This window comes from Melopsittacus undulatus, chromosome 6 (assembly GCF_012275295.1).
Source record: "Melopsittacus undulatus isolate bMelUnd1 chromosome 6, bMelUnd1.mat.Z, whole genome shotgun sequence".
Lineage (NCBI taxonomy): Eukaryota > Metazoa > Chordata > Aves > Psittaciformes > Psittaculidae > Melopsittacus > Melopsittacus undulatus.
The window spans coordinates 57,288,328-57,312,164 of NC_047532.1; the positions used below are offsets into that span (position 1 = coordinate 57,288,328).

The window sequence follows — 23,837 nt, forward strand, 5'->3', positions numbered from 1 at the left end:
ATCAGGTTTTATTCCAAAGTGTTTCTACTAATAGTTTTCTGGGAATAATGTTGGTCATTCGGAACAGAATCACCATGTTTGTTTGTTTGTTTTCAATACAATTTTGAAACTGGTTAAATTCCGTGAGTAGAGTTTTGAAGAATGATTATAATTTCAGTTTGAACTTCTGTTTATACAATTATAGTACCCACAAATTATACCTGTAGTTCTGTTCTCTAACAATATTTGTTCTGTCTCCACCCTGAGAGAAGGTGTATAGATTTCTGAATTTTTACACGTGTAATTATGCAAAATAAATTCTCAGTTATAAAATTATATTCTGAAAAGAATAAGTTATTAGCCTTTAATAAAACACTTTTTTAAGAGTCTCTGATAAGTATTCTTTTTTTCTTGACAGTCTGTGGTGGACGACTGGATTGAATCATATAAACAAGACAGGGACATAGCACTTCTGGATTTAATCAACTTCTTTATCCAGTGTTCAGGATGTCGAGGTACAGAACATTGGAAACAAGTTGTATGGAATAAATCTGATAGTCATACAAATGTGTATTAGTACAAATGCTGGTAAAGGTGTGGGAGACACATGGATTGGTACTCCATGTATGCATGGTTTATATAGAAACGTTGTCTACATTCAGGAATGATTTTATTTGAACCTTGTTTGTCAAGGGCCTACCCTTTCTTTTTCTGATTTCCCTGCCATCATCCTAAAGTGTACAAATCCTTACAGAGACACTCATCAGCAAAAGGAGACAACAGACCTGTTAATCAAGGTAGGTGTATCTTTATTTCCCTCTCCTGTTTCTTCCCTCATTTTTTATTACGAGAATTAGTAGATGTAGTGATACCTTAACTTTGCTATTTTTCTTTCTTTCTAGGAATGATGGGGTTTTTTTAACTGAAGAGGAAGGAGTCAGACTTCAGCTGACTTTGATTAGCAAGAAAGTTTTCCTCTGGATGAAGCACCAATCTTTCTTCTTTCTCTGTTGTAACACTTATCAAGTCAGCAGCAAGTAGCCTTCCTTTTATACCCTATTTAAGCAGTCTCCCTTACCAGGCATGTGGCAGTCAGTCTTTCTAGCATTCAGTTGCCACACAGTACCTTCTAATGAATTTTACGTGTGTTGTCTTTTTTCAGTTAACTCAGCCTTGAAAAGAGAGAATGGCAGAGCTCTACTCTCCCTTTAGCTCCCAGAACCAAACTATTTACTGTTTCCTGTGCTTCCTATAATTTGCCTGGAGTAGAATGGAAAATTAGGCACAATTTGGGAATTCTTTTTCTTCATTTTGTAACTGATACAGAAATATAACTTTAGATATCAAATAATAGGGTAGAAGTCCCTTCTTTCTTAATATGAAGTAAAGTCTCAGGTACATCAGAGAAAAGAAATATGAGTTGTCAGCATCTTCGGCAACTTTTTATCATAGCTTAGGGAAACAAACTTACTTTGTGGAAGCTCTGGAAGCATTCTGTGAAGTTTAGGTTTTAGATTACCAGCTTGTGTTAGTGTCTGTACTGTTCACAGATTCCCTAAAATATTTTTCAGGCTTGTCTGGCAGTTCACATGAATATAGCTGTATTGTGTTTGCTTTTTCAACACTCTCCTAAAGGTGTATATGCTAAAAAAGAAAAATCAAACCCAAACCCACAAGCTACCTTTGAAGAATTTGGGTAGCATTAAACCAAAGGGATTCTTTGCCATATGTTTTTATTCTTGTTGATGCAAGCTTTTTGTGAAGGCATGTCATAAAAATCTTCATTCCCCTGCTGCTCTCTAATTTCTACTTCCTTTCTTTCTCCCTGTTAGAGAAAGCAGCACTCTGACAATCTCAGAAGATCCATATTTTTTTGAGCCTCTCCTTACTTACTGATGCAGGCTGAATGCCCACTGTCAGCCATATGCTGCTGAAGCAATTGCTTCCCAGAAAAGCTTTCTGTTATTGGCTGTGAAGCAGCAGGGCTTCAAGTGGCTGATGTCATTTACTTTCCTTTTGTTTTTAAATGGTGACTTTCCCTCTATTCGCAATATTCTGCCTTGTACCCTCAGGGATATCTCTCTGCCGAGGTTGCTCTAGTGTGGCCTTCTAGTCCCAAACAGCAATGACAGGAGAAAGGAAGCAGTAATTACTTCTTCCTTGAGTTTATAGTGTGTTGGGAGCAATTTATTTCAGTGTTAACATTTTTGCAGTGGGGACAGTAACAGATGTAAACAAGTTCTGTTCTTTCCAATTTCCAGTAGCATGCTTTGTTTCTAATGTAAGTAAAGACTTCATTAGAAGAGAGTGTATTTTTTGATAGCACTGAGGATAAAGCATGTATATGAGCTCTCCTTGATGGAACTGAGATATGGAAATCTGTGGATATTCTGTATTTTGTGAGGAAGACCACTTTTCTTTTTCATAAGAAGATTATATGCTCTGTTATGGCATTTTAATTTCTTGTTAAAGACTTTGCTGGTGTTCTTGCTTGTTTCCATTTCTGATAAATAACAGCTCCTTGTCTGTTGGCTCAACGGCTGCTTTCTATTCCTTAATAGTCCTTAATTTTCTTCTTTTCAGTTGGCTCCACTAACATTGTCTCAGATTGTCCAGACTTCCAGTGCTGGATCTAAATGCTTACTGATAATATATCTAACTTTGATCATTAACTTGAAGGGAGGAGGACAGCTCACTTGGGAGAAGGTTCCTCAGGAAACTTGGAAAGTGATGCTAGGTTTATAAATTCACCATTTTAACAGTGCCTAAGATTATTTGATAGCTAAATATATATAAAATACATTTAACTTGACATTCTTTCAAAGGTTTTAAGCAGGTAAAGAGCGTATGTCTGTTTTCTGACTTGAATTTGAAATCATTTAGGCACCAAACTGTTTATTTAGCAACGGTATTGGCCCTGACAAAAGTATCTTTCTGTTGAGAGAAACATTGATTTTTATATATTTATCCAATTCTCTTGGTCAGTGCATACAATTCGATGAATTTCTTAGCATCCTCCAGCTTTGTTTAGAGATGTTCCTGAAGTGAGAAGTGATGTCTTGTAAATATGAATAAGCAGGCATGGTATGTAAATTATTAATACTAAAAAATTGTAAAATGATTTAATTTTGCAGGTGAACTTAAGAGGCTTCCGCAACTTAGAATTGAATAAATGTAAACCAAATATTCAAGCATGTCTGTCTTTTGTCAGCTCTTTCCAAGTGTCTTGTTTAATCAGTTACTTTCTATATAATGTGTTCCAATTCATACAGTAATGCCTATTAAAATGTGGTCTTAGTACGACTTCAGTAATCTTTCTGGGGTTTTAAAGGCCCATTTGGTATAAATTAGAAATTTATTGTATTGAACTACCCAAAGCATTTAAATTCAATAGAGTTGCATGAGACTTAAAATCAGTCTTTGTGTCACCTCTCCTCTAGCTTGCCGACTCACTATGTATGTTTATTGCCTTTGCTAATTTTGATTACAAAGAAGTGAAAATAAGTTCTTAAGCATTTTTTGTCTTGCTGTTCCTTTCTTCAAGAATACCAACAAGACCCCCTGACTACACAGCTTGTCTGTGTAGTTTTCTCAGTGATGCTACATGGTATTTCTGTGGTAGAAAACATGGTTAATAGGGACTGATAAATTCACCTATTCACTTTCTGTTTCCTGCTGTTGTATAGGAAGGATATTGTATCAGACAGTACCTAAGAAAGGTGGAAAAGTTAGTACTCAAATACGTTTTCTTCCTGGAAAAACAGCAAATAAATGCTGTTTCCAGTCCTTGGAAAAAACAGTTCTGTTGATAGTAGGTATTTATTTTCCACAGTATTCGAAGTCTGTGAAGCAGGTGGTGTTGTGTTTACCTTCTTACTTCTCTGTCAGGAACTTAGTTTAGGGGCTTGTGTTTTTAGATAACAGGAACTTTTTAAGTTTAGGGTGTCATAATGATAAACTGATATTTCAAACAACTTTTACTTGGCTGGGGGTGGAAGTATATCCGTACTACTGAGATTTCTGTTTTGCATGCTGTCATTTGGTCTGTAGCATTGTGGATACATGAATCCCCTCTTGCAGAAGAGTTGCAGATCATTGTTCAGAGTTCTTTGGGGCTGGGTTGACAGCTCTTTTCCATTCTAGGAATGTAATTTTGTTTTTTTCCTCTTCTTCCTTTTCTTCTTATGAACACTTGTGTAAAGCACAGCATGATACACAGAGATCCCTGAGCTATTTGTAAGCAAGCTGAAATGTCTAATCGGCAATATGCACGACCAGGTCCCAGAAGGATTATAACTGTGTCAGGATGATGCTGCATCTGGGCTAATTAGCTCTGCCTCTCAGACTGAGTAATTAACTCAGGTATCATGCTCTGCTGCTATGACAACCAGGCTGTTTCCATTTCTGGAGCTCTGTGGATTTAGAGCTGGCTTGGGTATCTGCATTGCTGTCTGCTTTTGCCTTCTGTTATTGATATAAAACAAAGAGCAAACCCCATGAGCACTCTGACCTTTCTACATTTTCAAGGAGGAGAGCCATTCTTGTGAATAAATGTATTTTTTTTTCCCTAACCAGACGCAATTAGTGCTTGAAACAGCCTCTTAAGCTGTGAAGAAGAAACCTATCCATCGAGCCCATGTAAGAGAAGAAGCTCTCTTTTGCAGGGGAAGGAAGTCTTGCGTAGCTGAAGAAGAAAACTACTTGACTACTTTAAAATATATAGTGAAATTATTCCCATTCTTTCTCTCCTAACCCTCTCCTTCCCTTTCATTTATAACTGATAGGTAAGCCAGAACCCTGTCAGTTCATCAGACTTTCACAAGTGATTTAATCACTGCATCTTCTGCTAATGTTACCTCTGTCAGACAGCTGACACACCAGTTCCTGACAGAACAAAATGGGTGAACATCTCTTAAGTTCTTAGCAGTGTTGTAGCCTTCTCTGGTTTGTAATGGGCTCTCCATTTAAATAGTTTTGTGATTTGGTACTGAAGTTGTTTTTAGGAGTAGTTGGTGCAGGACGCAGGTGAATATTCTTTATTTCCTCATTTTATCATCGTATATTTCCTCTCAAAATCTTCTCTTTAGAGTCTCTTGCAGAATCAAATATTAATGAATAAATGTTCAAACTGGCACTTACTGGTGTTGATTGCTGGTGGTGTTAAGGGTTGGGTTTTTTAGGTTGAGAGTAAGCAGGACATCTTTATGTGTGCCTTGTGAATCAGGCACTTGGGGATCTCCATTCCTCTTCCAGCTTGAGCCTTGAACCTCTGGTTGTTCTCACTTATTCTAGTAAGATCCTCTGGAAAATTCTGTGGTTGAATGGTACAAACTGAGTCAGCAAGTGCAGGAGTTAGAAGTTAGCTTGCTCAAATACAGGATGAACATTGATACTAATTTTTATTAATGCTATATGTTCTTAATTAAGAGCAAGCTAATAGATTTCTGTTTTGCCAAAGGATATTGAAGGCTAAAACTAAGCAAAAGCACTTTAAAGTGGCCATTGTATGGTCTGAAAAAAGAAAAGAACAAGCAGCTGCTTCTTTTGCCGTTGGAGAGGATTTCAAAAATCAGATTAGCCAGGAAATAGTGTTATTTACTCTGATTAATAATATTTTAATAGGGAGTATAGCATTGTAAGTAGAATAATGGTTTAGAAAACTGTATATCTTTTACCATTTATTTGTATACAATTTTGTGGTCGATGGAATAATAATGCTCTATACAGATGGATGTTATTAAGCATGGAAAGAGAGCTGCTTGATAAATATAATTTCCTGCTAATGGTTCCTTCACAAGGATCTGCAAATTGTCAGTGAGAAATGTTGCTGGCTTTGGCATCTGTTAAAAAGCCTTATCTTTTCAGTCATTCACTATTAAGAGGTTGATATCATAAATGTTTAGTATTTTGAACAAATTAGAAAATAATGCTATTCATTGCACTGGAGCCTGTATTTTTATTAAGGATATATTTGTCACAATTTCTCCAACAAAATCCCTTTTTAGTGTGTGAATATAAGGAAGAAGTTGAAAAATGAAGGGCTAATGCACATTAAAAAAATGATATTGTACATTATTTAAGTCATAGTAATGTCACGGATTTATAAAATATTCTGTATGCATGGTATACAGAAATACAACCCCCCATAACTACATGATACAGTTAAAAATGTGCTGTTAACCACACTCAAAAACTGGAAAGGTAAGACCGAAAGACAGAAATTACTTAATTTTAATTTCACGTGTGATGTAGATAAACCAGATCCTAATTTCCTACTTCTTGTTTCTGAGCCTTGGGGTCATGTCTGTAGTGTGTTTATCTTGAAGTGAAAGCTCATAATACTCAAACTGAAGGTAACATGCAGATTAGTAACTGGCTTGGGTGGAAGATAAATCACATCACCAAGACATGCATCAAATGTTTCATCAGTTCAGTTGTTTCAGTGAAGATAAGCAAGGTTAAAATGTTCATATCAAACACTTGACAATTAATACGGTTACAATCAATTTTTTTATGAAGTACAAATTATTGGCATTTGTTGGCATTCTTGAAAGTAAAGCTTTAGTTTCCTTGTGTGTATAATTTTCTAAACCAAGAATGTTTCCAGTATTCCTGCCTGTTTGCTGCTGAATGGTATCTGTACTTTTCACCTCATATACTCTGTCTTCCTTACTGCTTGGTTTGTTAGTTTTCATTTGAACTAGTGCATCACATTTTATAGCAACTTGTGAATTAATGGCATCTTTTTCCCAAAAGGTGCATCCTACTTCTTCCAGAAACTAGTGGTGGGGGGAGGAAATCACAGGAATTTGCTGACCTTTCAGTACAGGAAACATGAATGAAGGGCATACTGCTCTGTGGTTTCAAAATGTGAATGAAGTGCCTGCTGTGTCAAGGTCTGACTTCAGTCCAAGAATTGGTAACAGGAGGGACAGTAATTTAAACCAAACATTTTTCTCTATTGCTTGCTACTTGAATATATTGAAGTATTCATGTTTCAAATATGACAGCAGAACAAAATTAAGCTGGCCTAAAATCAGCTATTAACAAATTTGTTCATATGAACTAACATAAACTTGCAAATAATTTTAAAGAAATTTATTGAACTAGTTGACAGAACTTGTGATAATGGAATATTTTAGAGCAAATATATAATGTAAAGAAAGACAGATTACTTCTGAAGTGACAGTTTAAGGGCAAGTTCTGCACTGCCAGCTCTGTATAATATGTTCAAATCTCTGCTGAAAATGAAAACACTCCTTGTAAGCGTGGAACAAAGTCTACGTTCTACTCCTGTGTACTCATAAGAAAATTCATAGCTTATAAAATTATTTTTGGCACTGCTCACTGGAGATAAATCGTGTAAGGCTTTCAAATATTACTATTTGCTTTCCACTGTATTCATTTAATTACATACATATTGATCTGGAAAGTGATAGGACTCATATGACTGCAGTTACTGAGATATCTCTCTCAGATTGCTGATGCTTTAGTGCTGCAGCTTCCTAAGAGAAGAGCAATAATTATCTCTTCGTGTTAATGATTCAGAATAGTTGTTGTCTTACTAGCCAGATCTGTGTCATTTCCTCTTTATTTAGGCTTAATTTGTTTTCTGTATAATACCAGTTTGTTAAAGGGGGGTATACCTCTGAACTACACAGATAAAACATCAGTTGGATTTTTTGACAATATTTTCTAAGACTTATGAGCAGATTATGCCCGTGTATGAGTTTGTCTCTACCAAAGTATTATATGCGTTGCTGGATTCTTTTTCTTTTTTAGATGTCATTGATGATAGTTTCTGCAAGGAAAGGAACTAATTACAAAAAGGATCTAAATATCACTTGATTTAGTGCTTGCTTGCTGGATTACAAATAGGAAGAGTCTTTATGTCTCCGGTCTTTTCAAAGATGCAAACTCTGCCGAAGGTTGAGTCAGACTTTTTCCAGACCAAGGGTAGGAATTAAATTCCACAAATAATCTTTCTTTCAGAAAACACTGTAATAACGATTCTCTCATTAGGATTTATTTCATGAAGTGCAGTGCTAATACAAACTGCAGTAATTACTTTTGAAGAGAAAAAGACTGGGATGATTGAAAGAGTCCACATCCTAATGGAAAAGCCTTATTCTCTGGCACAAAGAAAGTGGTTGCAATAAATTCAGAGTTCTCTGAATGTTCAGGCACTCAAAAGTAGCTGAATATAGAAGAGTAGCCTGGGTTTCAAAGAAGGTACATCTTTAGGTACATCAAAATTTGGAAATAACAATAATAAAATTTGGAAAAATTTGGAAAAAACAATCTTGCTCACATTCCACTGCTACCTACTTAATTCCTTTTTTATATCAATCCGATCATATTGCCTCAGTCATCTTTAACCTCAGCCATGACTAGCTGAGCCTTACAATTCTTCACCTCCTTTTAACTGGAAGTTAAGGCAGTTTCTGCCAGTGCTAGGGTCAAACCAATTACAGGTAAGCCTAGTGTAAAATGGCCTTGATTTCCACGTTGTTGTAATCTGTACTTGCATGGAATGTTTTTGTGAACCTAGAAGGGTGGAAAAGGGAGTTATGCAGAACTATTATCAGATCTTTCAGGAACAATGAGGAGCTCCCTTGCCAGCAGCCTCTGTACCCTTGTTTAAATAAGGAACTCATAACCCCTAGCAGAGCTGAACCAGGTTTTTGGATGGCTGTTAGCCACTGAGCAGTGAGCAGTAGAGAGTGTTTGCATTTCTTTCAGTTAGCATCCTTAAGTTTAAGCTTCAGTTTAGAACAACTGGTGTTTGTGCTCTACACCTGTGGCACTGGGTCCTGTGTATTTCAGTTTGAAACTGCATGATTTCATAAAGGGATGAACTCAGAAGTTATGAGGTTAAAACACCTTTGATTATAAGGCCTTTTTTTCTGAGGAATCATCTGTGGAGTTTAATAAGCACCATCTGTTGTGGAAGTAAGTTTCTACGAAGTCATGATATCATCTGTTGAAATACCTTTAATGTAGCTTGTCAGATTTACTACAAACTCTACTTTTTATTTCATCATTATGGAAATAAGTCTTATTAATAACTTGTAAGATCTTGCGACTAGGTAACTGATAATGGGAAAAGGGCCTAGAAATATTTTTAGCAACTTTTGGGAATGAAAATTTATTGTAAATATATTTAACTACATAGAGTCAATAATATTTTAAATAACCTTTTTCTTAGACTCTAGAAATTACCACTTCCCAAAATTATCAATTATTAACGCTCTAAAATAAGTTTTACTTCACATCTAATTTGCTATGACAAGAATACATTTCCTGTTGACTGCAGAATCATGGAATGGTTTGGGTTGAAGGGACCTTAAGGCTCATCCAGTTCCAACCCCTGCCACAGGCAGGGACACCTTCCATTAGAGCAGGTTGCTCCAAGCCCCCTCCAACCTGGCCTTGAACACTGCCAGGGATGGGGCAGCAACATCTTCTCTGGGCAACCTGTGCCAGGGCCTCAGCACCTTCACAGGGAAGAACTTCTGCTTCATCTCGAATCTAAATCTTCCCTCTTTTATTTAAAGCCATTCCCCTTTGTCCTGTCCCTACAGGCTTTTGTCCAAAGCCCCTCTGCAGATTTCTTGTAGCCCCTTTAGGCACTGGAGCTGCTCTAAGGTCTCCCCAGAGCTTTCTCTTCTCCAGGCTGAACCAGCCCAGCTCTCTCAGCCTGTCTCCATAGCTGCTCCAGGCCTTGCAGCATCTCTGTGGCCTCCTCTGGACTCACTCCAACAGCTCCACGTCTCTCTTGTGTTGTTGCCCCCAGAGCAGGATGCAGGACTGCAGGGGGAGGTCTCCCAGAGTGGAGTATAGACGGAGAATCCCCTCCCTTGATCTGCTAGTCACCCTGCTTGGACACGATTAGTTTCTGGGCTGCAAGCACACACTGCCGGGTCATATTCAGGTTTTCATCCACCAGTTCAAAGCAGGGACTCGCATGCGCTAACGCATCTGCTTTTAAAGAAAGAAGAAAAATTCAACTGTTACTCCTCAGTAGAAATTCTAATTTCACCCTGATATGGCACCATTGGTAGCCTGTTGCCAAACCACATTCTTCCCAGGTTCAGAGGAAAGGTCTAAGTTTGTTTGTGTATCTTGCTTATTTGTTTGCTGAGTTGGGTAAGTGGCCAGTGAGTAGCTTTTTGCTGTGAATTATGAGAAGATGGAGTTCATGGATCAGCAACACTTTAATTTGTAATTTTCCAAGCAGCTGTTGAACTAAGTGTTTTCAACCAGTCTCCACTGAATTTACTTCCAGAAGATGTAATATACAGGAGAAAATATATGCAAATCCATGGTGGCACTTGTAGATATTTCAGTAACAGATTGGAATTTTACGTCCTGATTACAGGGGAGTCATAAGAGATTCAAACAGTCTTAAATTCTTTATCTGAGTTACAACAGGTTTAATCTTAACAATATGATGCAACATACTTGGGTGAGTTGCTTTGCTTTTCGTTTTCATAATCTGTTATTATTGTAATTGTAATTTCATTATTATAATTAAATTTAAATTTTTGCTGGAACTCTGGTGTTCTAGGGCTACCATTAAGATAGAGAAGGTTTGTAGCTGATGCAGAAATTTGACTTACTAGTGTTGTATGCAGAATACAGCTTATTTTCCCTTATATGAAGTTTCTGTATTGGATGTATTTTTTTGACAATTTAGAACTAAACCCATGAGTTAGAGTTCAATTGATTATGTGTACTTGCAATTACTTCTACTTTTGTCAAACAGGTACTTTTTTGTGGTGTTGTGGTGGGAGAGGACTCTTGAGCTCTTTTTAACCACTCTGTATGTCCTGTCTCTCTGCTTCACTTGTAGCTGCTTATAGAAGAATGTGTTGAACAGGAAAGATACCAGCCCAGGCTCATTATAAGCACTTGCAAACCATTTTGTCTAATAGCAGTGAAGGATATTCTCACTCTTAAATTTGTTTGATATCTAATTTTCAACTCTTCTTTTTTTTTTTTTTAACCTCTTCCTTGTTTCCGTGGTAGCCAGTGACAGTTGGATTATACTTCCGTGGTGCGTGGAAAAATCACTTTATTTAGCTGCAATACTTTACTGGCTACTTCCCTGTAATTTTATTTTCCAGACATAACAAATAATTCCGAATATATCTTCTCTGTCCCACATGGAATTTTATAGAGAGTTCTCATAACTCTCTTTTCACCACTCTTCTTCATTTCTTTCCAGTTATTCCTTTGTATTAAAAAAATGCATCAATTAAGTTCAAAGAGTGACTCTCCATTCATACGATACATATGACCTGATCTTAGATCCCGTGGTTCTTTACCTGCTAACTCAGCTGTGACTTCTGCCCTTAGTTTCAGAGGTATCTGCATTCAGATGAGGCCCTGATGTAAACAGTTTGCTGATAAGGGGTTCAGCAGTTCACAAAGTATTATCAGAGTAGAGTTATAATTGCTCGGTACAACCTGTTTGGTCTTGAGGAAGACAATATTTACAGTCTGTAAATATTATCAATTTAATTTGGTATGTTACTTTATTGTTTTAGTTGTCTGATATGCTGCCCAATGATTACTTTGTAGGGCTGCTTTGCATGTTATGCATATAATGCCATAATTATTTCTTTTACCTCCTTACTTGGGATATAAAATTAAAGTTGGATTTAGTTTTGACAGTGTTTTTGTGCTTGAATGGTAGCTTAGTAGCTTAACTCAGTGATTACAGAGGTGTTCAATACATTTTAGAGAAAATAATTTTGGGGAAGGAAGAGTTTTAAGATATTCAAAGTAAGTTAATTGATCTTAACTGTACTAAAGTAATAGTAATAGAGGATAATGTAATGCATATTAGTGTAGTCACTGTTTTGATTATAAAGTGTATCTATTGTAGCATACAGTGTTAATAGTTGAGCTTACTTGCATTGCCTGTGCTCCACTTACGGTAAATTATAAAATCAAGAGCAATACTATGGACCCATGAATACTGAGCTGTGAAGATGTGAGACATGTTAGAGATAAACTGCAGGGCTTAGATTTAGATTTCATATGCATAGATGGATATCCCCTTTCTCTTAGTGAAGTAACACACACAGTTGATCTTAATAAGTGGTTAATGTTTCCTAGTTCTCTGAAGAAGACTGGGCAACAAGCTATTCTTGGGAGAGGTGAGCATATGTGCTCCTTACCCCCTTGTAGTGTTCCTCTGTGCCTGCCTGTGCTGAGCAAAGCTAGCAGTTCATTCTGTTGAGAAACAATGAAAGACATTGCACTGCTTTGAGAAATGCATTTAACCCTTAGATGTTTTTAGACTTTGATCTCATGGAAACTGTGTGAAGTGGCAAGCATTTTGAAAATGGGCAATCCTCTATGCGTTTATTTTTAGTTCTTCTCGGCCTATAATAACAGAAAAAAACATACTAAACATCCCAGAAAAAAAATATAAATCAATTACATGCTTAAGATCTCATTAATAGGGAAAATTTAAGGAGGAGGGGAAACTGAAACATCTGTAACAGAATGAAAGATAAAGAGGTAAACTTGTGCCTTTAAATGCAGGAAAGTATAAGGCAAAAGGAAGAAATTATGGAATCAAAAAATTACAAGAAATGAATGTGTTCTGTGAGGACACATTTACATAGATGAGTTTAGAAAGCAAAAGAGGCAGACAGGTATACATCCCAGTGGTTTAGCTTTGCTTCAACAGCCAAAGTAGTAGTATACTTATTTCATCTGACGAGTATGTTGTGGGACTGCTTTAAGCTGCTGCAGAATGATAGAGCCAGAATATATATACAGCTGAACAGGGCCATAAATTAAAAATGTGACTCAGCTTTTTAATCCTTTCATCAAGGAGTTTTTCACAGCACCCTTTGCTGATTTTATTGTCAACTTAAAGGAAAACTTCATGCGAGAAAGACAACAAAGCAATTACCAGACAGTCTGTGTTGACATGAAGTTACAGCTAAGAATGTAGTTATGCCAAAAAAATAAAAGGGTACTATACAGAAAATTCAGTATTACAGTTAACCTTTAAAAGGTGAGGATATTGCAGTAAAGATATCCTGATACTAATACTTCCAGACATCACAAACTGATAGTGGGGGAGTGGGAGCATTGAAAAGCCTTCAAAGGAAAGTTTGCCTGAAGTGCTGAAAGTTGGGGTTGTAGGCAGAATTCTGAGCAGTTTGTTACAGAACATTGAGAAAACAAAGTGTGCTTTAAAAATCAAATGTTAGTTTATAGGTATGTTAAAATATTTTATTTTACCTAAGTATTCTTTGTATTTTGCCACTTTAAAGATTTTTCCACCAAGCTGTAAGACGCAACCAGAAGAGTAAGGTTTATTCTATGGCTGCATAAAGTGGTGTTTTGCATCTGGATATTTACAAAGAAGAGTAGTAGTGGCATGATAATTCTTGATGTATTTACAGGGCCTTTTTTAATTTGAACAAAACACACCATTTCAAAGAATCCGGATATTAAAATTTGTAAGTAAAGCAATCTGAGAGGAGAATGTAAATAAGGTTTAAAGCCATTTTCCAAATTAAACCTTCCTTACTTGCAGTGTTCCTCTGTGTTTTAATTCTTTCCCTTTTCCTTAGTGGTACTTGATTAATTTTTCCCCTTGAGTTATCTTTGTGTTAATTAATATAGTCAAACTCTTCATTCCCTCTTGTATTTCATCTGCTATTACTATGTATTACTACTTATATATATATGTGTATATATATTTTTTTTTTTTGCTATTTGTCTTTCAGCACTTTTTTCAGTACTTGCTGCTTTATAACTTATGTAAAGTTTGGAGGTTTTTTTCTAGTATTACGAAGTTTAACAAAGTGTATCCTTTTTGTTTTAACATTTTATTGTCAAATACTCCTTAGTGAATCTGAGATATCCATTGTTGGGAAACAAGTTACATGTTGGTCTTTCTCAGTTTTCTACTCCTTTGTTCACATTCCCAGTTATATTTGTATGGTCAGTGCTGCTTGTGATCTGTGTGTGCTCCAGCAGGTTATCTTTTCTCAGTTCTGAGGTGACAGTTCCTTCTTGCATTATATTTTTTTACAAGCATATCCAGGCTTTTACTGATTTTTGGCTCTAGTATGTGCTCTCTTATTCTCTTACCCATGCCAAGGCATGTTGAGCAGCTATTCATTGTGTTAACTTCACTTTTCATATGTTGCTTCCTCTTATTTTTCTATAGTAGCCAACTTCCAATCACAAAGGAAAAGAAGAAAAGATTCCTCAGAGGCTTTTTCCTGTAGTTTTATCTAGTGTTTCTCTGTAAATCCTTTATAAATAAAGATCCTGTCTCTTCTCTCTAAATGACTAATCCAGGCACAAAGTCATTGATATAAAAAGCTTTTAAGACAGCAGATACAGTGTCTGTGCCACTCCCTGTGGGGGTATTTTTTTCAGACAACATATTACATGTTTAAACCATAGCTGTTAACTGATTTTCCTACTCCTTCTCTTCAGCTGCCTTAATGACTATGCTTAGAGTACCTAAAAGATTTCTTAAAGTTCATGGAATAGAAACATGACGTTCTTAATTTTGTAAAATATAAATGTATTTGTGATAAGGAAAAGGCTGGACTTTAGATAAGCCCTCTTCTTATCCTCTCCACTAAGGAAGGGCTAATTCAAGCTTTTTTCCTTTTTTTGAAGTTTAGTGATTTTTTTTACCTACCTGGGGGACTGTTGCATGTACATTGTTACATGTACACTAGTTAATGTACATACAGTTACAGTTGTCTGTGTGCTGCTCTTCTCTGAATTAGCCCATGAGACTGCAAGGTAGATGCCTTGAAAATAGACAATGTGCCATTATGGACCATCTTTGAAACACTCCTGAGCAGACTCTTACAGGACCTCAGTAGTGAAAGAAAAGAGCAGTCTGCAGAATCATAATCAGTTGAATTAAGACCACCTTCTTTCTTCCTGCACTTGCTTACCTACTTCATTTGCTGTAGCAAGAGCGGCAGACCTCAGCAATAAAATAATTTCAGCTATACAATTCCTGTTCACTTCCAAAGGAGTTCTGTTTTCTGCAGCTAATGAAGCTAGACAGAATAGTAGATGGGCATGTATATTGGTGACTCATCAGAGTTGACACACGGAAGAAACTAAAGCAAGTTTGCATAGAGCATCTTAAGTTGGACACTTAATTTCACAAAGCATGAAGATAATGTTTTTTTTGCATATGATTTCTCAATTTTTTAGACAAAGAAAAACCTCTATACATGTGTTTGGATAGTCAAGAAGTAAAAAGAGGGATTGGAATGAGCAAACACTCCAAGAAGAGGAAGCAATTTTATTTTTTCCTAGCAAAGCAGGAAAAATAATTATGTGAAAAAGGAGAACTCTCATCTTGCATACTTTTAAATGAGGAAAGTCAGATAAAGGCATTGCTTTGGGCCAGCCTAGCTAATCTTTGCATTGTCTTTTCACGGTCATGATCATTAAATACTTTAGTCTTTAATATACTCTAAATAAGTGATTTAATGAGAAGCTGAACTAGCAATGTGCCCTTGTGGCCAAGAAGGCAAATGGCATCCTAGGATGCATTAGAAAGGGTGTGGTTAGTAGGGCAAGAGAGGTTCTCCTCCCCCTCTACTCTGCCTTGGTGAGGCCGCATCTGGAATATTGCATCCAGTTCTGGGCCCCTCAGTTCAAGAAGGACAGGGAATTGCTTGAAAGAGTCCAGCACAGAGCCACAAAGATGATGAAGGGAGTGGAACACCTCCCTTATGAGGAGAGGCTGAGGGAGCTGGGTCTCTTTAGCTTGGAAAAGAGGAGACTGAGGGGTGACCTCATCAGTGTTTACAAATATGTAAAGGGTGGGTGTCAGGATGATGGAGCTAGGCTTTTTTCAGTGATATCCAGTGGCAGGACAAGGGACAATGGGTGTAAACTGGAGCATAGGAGGTTCCATGTGAACATCAGGAAGAACTTCTTTACTGTAAGAGTGACAGAGCAGTGGAACAGGTTGCCCAGGGAGGTTGTGGAGTCTCCTGCATTGGAGATATTCAAGGCCCGCCTGGACAAGTTCCTGTGTGATGTATTCTAGGTTACCCTGCTCTTGCCAGGGAGATTGGACTAGATGATCTTTCGAGGTCCCTTCCAACCCTTGGGATTCTGTGATTCTAGTGTATCTGTGTTGATTGACTACTGAATTACACAAAAGCTGCTGATCGTAGTCATGAAGTGCGAGATGCTCTGTATGAGAGATGATGTTCTGAATGCCATGGAATCCTACAATGGATTTGAAAGAAGCTTGTAACTTTTTGGAAACAAAAAAAGCTACGTAGGCAAACACTGCTGCAGAAGAGGTGCTTGTGCTCCATCTGAAGCTCCTCTTGAAGAAGCAGCAGTATTCACAGTGTATCTGTGTCTTTCTCCAGGCTCAGTTAAAGGCTAAGATAGATTAACAGGCATCGGGGTCATGGTTTAGACCATGCCTGAGTGACCTCTTTGGGTTCTGTTCACCTACCTGCTTTTGTAAAATTTATTTGGACTTTTTATACCCAAGATCAGTCAGATTTGGTTTAAACAGTTCAGAATTTATTAAGCAGCGTTTTTATAGACAGAAATGCACATCTCTCATTTCCTTTTTTTGGATAAGTTAAAAGAAGCACAGAAACTTTTCGTGTAGGTGATGGCTTTCATTTAATGAGGGGAATCAAATGTTTTAGATAGAAGTTGTTTTGAAGGTGTTTCGACATCTCCGATTGCATTTTATGAAGCACACCTGCTTGCATCATTAAAGCTTTCTGCTGCAGCTCTGTTTGCAGTGCCCACAGAGTGTCTTTTTTACTATTACTGTTTAGCATGTCTGGGTTTTTTTCCATCAAATGAGTGATATGGGGGGATACCAGTCAGTGTTTGCCTCGTGAAGGGCACTGGCTTTTGGGCCTGGGGAGTTCTGTCAGGCCTTTGGGAGCACCCGCGTGTGTCACACCCCACAGCGAGGCCTGGCCTGGTGCTCTGAGGGAAGAAGGGTGCTGTAAGGATTCTGTTCCTCTCTTTTTGTTGTTGTTGCTTTGTTTTCTTTCTTGTGAGGCAGTTTGGGGTGTTTTTTTGTGGAGTCTAGAGCCTGTCACATCAGTTGCAGATCTTTAGAGAATAACTTCTCTAGTTTTTTTAGGACTTCTCTTTCATTTTCTTTACTTTCTCTGAGAGACACACAGAAATAGGGCTAGAAATAAGAGTCACAGAGGACTGAGGAAAGGATCAATACTTCATCACGGAGAGCAAAAAGACTGAGGGAAAGAGGGCAGATCTTGGCTGTGTAATCTTCTTGTGATAGCCTTTTGCCTCCTATCTTCCTAGTAAGTGGAGGTACCATGTTCTGTGGAGTTTTGTGTTAGGTACTGGGAGAAATTTAGACATTGACTAGCAAGAAACTTGGTTCTCTGAAAAGGATCCTTTTGGCAAAAACATTGCTGAAGGTGTGTTAAAGGTTCACGGTATTTGTGGGTCACTGCTGACCTGTCTTGTCAGTGTGAACCTGTAGGTGGGACAAGGGCATTCATAGAAAATGGAAGGAAGGGTGGGCAGACTTCTGAGGTGAATGTCTTTGGTAGATGCTTTCTAAGGAAGAGAGCTTGAAGTTCTTTGAAGCAGGAAATGTGGATAAGCGCAATTTGGTTGGAAGAGCCTGCCTTGATTTCCAGAAGCACTTCAGTAGCGTCCTCACTCTCCTGAATGGAGGGAAGCTGAGAGAACAGCATTTCTCAGTCTTGGGAAGAGAAGGCGTAAGGGGGATCTTATCCATTCTTTTCAGATAATGAGAGACTAGAGAGAACATGAAGCTAGACTCTTCATGCAATTCCATAGTAATAGGAAGACAGTTTACAGGTACAGGTTGAAACATGGGAAATTCCAGTTCGATATAACAGAAGACAATTTTGCTGTGAGGTGGTTGAGTACTGGAGGCATAAGGACTCAGGAAGGCTGTGGGAGCACAGTCCTCAGACATGTTCAGAATTAGCCTGGGCAGCCTGATCTAGTTGGCCCTGCTTTGTGAAGGATTTGCATTAGTTGACAGTCAGGAATTGCACCAACTGAAATTATTTTGCAGTTCGAAGGAAAATCACTAGCTGTGAGTTTGTCCTTGTGGGAACAAACATTTGGTAGAAATCATAGGGAAACAGAACAGGAATAAATCATCTGTTACTTTAAAATCATAATTATCTATTTATTAATCTCAAAACTGGTGGATTAAACCTTTTAGTTACCCAGAAGAACATATAGTAAGGCATATGTAGCCTCTTCTAGCATGATGGAACAGAGATCTATTATTTTTCCTTTAAGGATTGTTCAGTATCTGTAAAACTGCTTGGGGGTTTATTGTAATTGCTATTAAATATTGTACAAAGTACAAAAAAGAGTATATTGGTACATGTTAAGTACAAAGTATTAGCACAAAGTGGTAAGTCTTAGCTGAAATCAGTTTATTAGACGTAGCATATTTTCAAGGCCTTTGTTATTCTATTATCTCACACTTAAATTGTGTTGTGAGACAAGACACCTGGTACCTGGCTTCAGTTCACAGAGCAGGTACTCATAACATGTTGATAACTAGCCTAACAGTCAAGGACTAGGACTGTGTGTGATGAACATAGGCATAATTGCAATGCTTGTGGTCTCTTGTTGAGCAATGGCAACAGTATTTTTACTCTGCCCTTGGCTACAAAAATGCTTACACAGTTATGTTCTATTAGTGTGCTTGTTTGTTGGGCTCTTCTTCTGTCACTGGGCATCACTGAGAAGCATCTGGTATTTGCACCCTCCTATCAGGTATTTGTGCATGGAGAAAGCATCCACACCCAAGAGTGGGGAAGAGCTTAGACTCCTACTGGGCCCCTCACCTTACCAAGGGAAGCTTTTGTGGTTGCTTGTTAAAAGCACAAGTGATGGGTGAATCTAGGTATGAAACAGTCTTTGATAAAAGCACTCTGAAAGGGTAGAGATACCTAAATGGACTTAGTTCAAATATTATTAATTGCTGTATCTGATACTTAATTTTCAAATCTACCTCTAGGCTATTATGTTTATCTTGCTGGATATGAGTAACTTCTGACAGCATGCAGCCAAAGTCTGGTTCCATAAACGCAGCGATAGGCTGTAGTTACTGACGTTTTGCTCCTGGAGTTTGCTGGCATTGTAAGTAATTTGAAAATATCACCTCTTTGCTTGGCAGTGATCTGAGAGGTGAAGTTAAGAATGAGAAATAAAGCACAAATTTATGTGTATGCATATTGGCAACAAAAAAGAAACCTGTTTCTCAAAGCTGTATTTCACCTCCATCTTGAGCATTAAATGTAGTTCTGAGCATCCCTCTTCCAAAAGTATATACCAAATTAGAGATAAAAACCCAAGCAATCAGGAAAAGAGTGGCAAATAGGGGAACAGTTATTCACTCTTGGCAAAAAGATCCCAGGCTTGTCAAATAAAATTATCGGGCAGCAGCTTTAAAAATAGAATGAGTTACCTTCTTAAGGAATGCAGAACTAGAGTGCAGGTTTTATTGATACACTGTGGATGTTTATGGAGATAAAAACTATAAATGAATTATGAGATGATAGATCTACTAGCAGCTATTAAACCCAATAGTCACAGTGTGGCTTAACAACCTGCAGTTCAGGTAAATTAATCTACTGTCAAATGCAAGATTCATCTAATGATGACTTGTACTTGCACTGTTCTCAATGCCTAGTGCTGATTGCTGCATGCAAAAATCCATTTTGTTATTTTTTGTTTCATCAGGTCCATAAGGAATGTTTTTCTTACCAAGCATTCCCGTACAGCATGTGTGCAGGAAACTGCAGCAAAGAGTAGTGCTCACAGAAACAGATCTTGGAACCACTGGTTCCAGTAACTTGTTCAGAAATCAATCTTGGAACCACCAAGTAAACAGGTGGAAAGTTTCAGAGGAGCATAAACCCAAGAATACATTGGAGTCAGTGCTTTTCTTCTCTCCTCAAGCATGAGTGTCCTCCTTGATCACAGACTTCTCTTTCAGCTAAAAACTGAAGTGAGCTAAAGTGAACTGAGGCAGTGCAGGGAGTCACCCCATGTGGCTGCTGGGATGACTGCAATTGTGAATGCTTCCAAGTGCAAAAGCTTTAAGGCATTGCTAGGAACAAAGAGCTGCCTTTGGGAAGCAAAGGCTCCTGAACTTTTTACTCATGTTCATGTCATTTACTGTTGTTCAGGTCTGAAGTTATCTGACAAAAAGGTGGGTGTTTTGTGAGAATTACTACTTCAAGCCATCAAAGGATTAAAAGATCTATTTTATAAAATCATTCAGTATGAATACTAGATTGCAAGGTTAGTGATTTTGGTTATTAATTATTTTGCTTCTGTTTCTTAGTCAGTGACATTAACATCACGATGAAAAGCAGCTTACAATTTCCAAATGCAAATACTGTAGAGCCATATCAAAACAGTATTACCTGCTTTAAACTTAGAGTAAGGAAGTTCCCTGTGTCAAAATTTTTAAGACTTGAACACATGAAGTGTACTATTTTTTTATGTGTTAAATTATGTAGGCCTACTTCTTTTTTGACTAGTAGTTTGTGAATTAGCATGCTTTTTTCCTCAAGAGCATTACTTGCCTTTTTGTCAATTTCATTGTTGTGAAATCCTTTGGCAGTGTTGACTGTCAGCTTTAACTCTATTATAAATAATTCAGTTGGCTGTCAGCATCAAACTTTGTCTGCTCCATTATTATTTTTTCTTTCAGAGCATTTGTATCTGTTATTTATCATATTCCTGTCAACACCAGTGCTTAGAATAGATCTGTTGAAAGGTTCATCCCATTCTGAAAACTGACCATTTTTGCTAGTTTTGCTTTACTATATTTTAATCTGAAAACTTTATATTGCATGTCAACTTCCTTAAGAACTAAGACTAGGAAGATCATTATAGCACTTTAAAAATGTGTTGCATAAATGTATGACTTTGAGCTATATGTTGATGCCTTAGATCTCGAAGAAGCTTGTGATGCATTGCTTCACAAAAGTTAACATCAAGCCTTGAACAGGCCCACCAGTTCTGTAGTAAGATTTAATGGTTCTTTGAGTCTGGATTCTTTAGTTTTCACTTTTTTTATTCTAACAGGGTAATTTAAGCAAGTAGCAGTAATTGAAGCTTAGGAATTTCATAGGATTTGGTTTCTTTACAGCAGACATTGTCTATCACTTTTTTATTTACTGTAAGAATATGTACTTTTTTTTTCATTTTATCCCAGCAAATGGAAATAATTGTTGGCATGAATCATTGTTGTCCTCTTTGTAAAAATTTCACATGGTCTTCAATGTGTTTCTTCCTACACCTGTAATGGTGGAATTGTCACCTTCACTGTTATCTTCTGGATCAAATAGCATTTCAGTTTTTAAAAAATACAACCATTTAGAACTGTACGAAACACAAGTTACATACATTAAATTATCAACTTCTTTATCTCATTCAGAAATTTGAACTTCTTAATGTAATATAGTGTAAATATAAGTAACAATACAATCATCCCTGAATTTGCGTATCGGAAATAGCAAGGTTTTGAAGCCTTGGGTGATATGGTTTAGTGTGAGGTGTCCCTGCCCATGGCAGGGGGTTGGAACTAGATGATCTTAAAGTCCTTTCTAACCCTAACTATTCTATGATTTGATACTAAGATTCCACTATTTTGTGCAGTGAGCCCTATGATAGTCAAAACAGTAAGTCTTCCCAGCTTTCCTGATGTTTTTGACAACCTTTGATACTCCTTGTTAGCTGTTGGCACTATTAATATTGCTGATTGTTTTTAAATCAGTTTCCATTTCAGTTAACTGGATTATAATAAGGTTTCCATACTGGGCTTGACATCTTCCTTTAGTTTGAATTTGTTTGTGAAAAGCCAGCAGAAACAGTAGAACTAAATCTTTGAATAAGAAAAAAGTGTTTTCTTATGTTTAGTTTATGTAAACCAGCATAATAAGGATTTCTGAGCCTTGTGTTGTGGAGGAGGTAAATTCAAAATGCTTTAATAGTGACCCCTTTAAATGTGCCTCTTTCTCTACTAATGATTGTTATTTCTATGTGACATCATTGGGCACCTAAAGAGCACAGAGTTGGAACTGTAGGTGGCAGTCAGGCGTTGGGAGGAGAGAGCACAAAAGGGCTATAAGAATGATAAAAGGACTGTAATGACCAAAGTTTGCTCCATTCCAGAGCCTAGATTCCATTGCAAATTTTCTCAGATTTAACATCACATTGCAACAGGGAAACATGTCTCTGCCTTCAAGTGATCAGTTCATGATGACAAGTAACAAATTATTTCTCCTCCTTGCTACCTGGTAGAAGTCTTGTATTCATATGTTTCTCATACAGCTTGAGACTCATAGTGGGGCTAACACAGTTCTGTCTCATGGCTTTTCTGGTCTTTATCTAATTAAAAAAAAACTGCTTGGAAAGATTTTTAGCAAAATCAAGATGTGTAGATCCAGGAAAGGGAGCTTGCTGCACAATCCTTGTACTCTGTAACAGTTGCATTTATTCTGAAATCTAGAATAGCTTTCTTGAAAATGTCTAGACAGTGATAGAATGGGAGAGAAGACCCAAGTTTCTGCTGTAGGTGTCTACTATGAGCCATCAAAGCAAGAGGGCCATGTACAAAAGCTTAATTGTTGTTTTTTAATCAGTATGTAGAGTGGTAGGATGTACAGTAGGCTCCGAGGTAAAGGGACTTAAACATAGCAAGGTGTTATCAAAGACCAGAATACAGCAAGTTAAGGATTGTCCAGTGGATTCTTATAGTGTGGTGGTGACAATTTTTTGGTACAGAAGATGGAGAACACAAATGGAAAACACTCTCCTTTAGAGCTAATTCTCATTATTGGGATGGCAATTCAAATGAGTTCAGTCATTAGAATAATAATATTCCTAGTTCTGTGAGAGCAAAGTGAAGGACAAAATAATGATAATGGTCTTCAAAAGTGGAAAAGACTAGACTGAAAAAGTAGGTACACAAGTCTGTGTGGGAAATGCAACAAAGGCAAAAACAGAAGAGCTTCCTGTTCCAAATTATACTTAAGTCTTGAAATTAAATTATTTTCAAGACTTGAAATATAACTTGAAATTAAATTATATTCAAGACTTAAGTGCAAAATAACTTAAAGCAAAGGAAAAATAGAATTACAGTGACTGGTTTGAATCATGTGCTATGCAGTGGTCTAAAAATCGAAAAATTAAAGGTAAATAGGAACTGTAGGAGCATAACGGGCAAAATCATAGCAATGCATAAAATAAATAAAACAAGTTGAAGTATTGAAGAATTATATTTTTCCATGTAAATTAGTAAGCAGAAGGTCAATTAGATAATGGAACTGCAGCAAGAGAAAGCACCTTCCCTGTGTATGCTGTGTATCACGTGAATGGTAAGGAGTTGACGCTGCAGGAGCATTTCAGAGAACACATTGAACGTATTTTGGTAACTGACAAGATACTTGGTTTTGGTTTTGTCATAGGTAGACTCAGCTGAACCATTAGAATTCTTTTTGACAGTTGCCTGTGATTATTTGCTAAGTCTTTAATTGCATGAGGCTATACTTTTAGATTTTCCCCATTGGCATTCTTGCTGATTCACTCAGTAAGAGTTCACTCTCTGAAGTTGCTCTAAGGATGAGTTAGGGCTGTGTCTTTGAGGAAGATACTGCCTTTTGCATACTACTTCACTGGCGGTGGAAGTTGGGCCATGTAGAGTCCATGCACCAGGAAGAATTTGGGAATAAATCAATAAAAGGGTGTTATGTTCCTACATGTTCCGCAAAAGCTGAAATTTAACGAAGTATTTAGGCTAGCATCTTTCTAGA

General features: G+C 37.2%; 1 protein-coding gene across 1 annotated transcript in view; it reads left to right on the forward strand.

Annotated features, from left to right (window-relative positions):
* Nucleotides 1–23,837, forward strand: part of STAG1 (STAG1 cohesin complex component) — a 182,608-nt gene that overhangs the window by 66,317 nt on the left and 92,454 nt on the right. Inside the window, exon 6 of the mRNA XM_005143055.4 lies at nt 398–494. Coding sequence (XP_005143112.1) covers nt 398–494 — 97 coding nt within the window. The remainder of the gene's footprint in view (nt 1–397; nt 495–23,837) is intronic.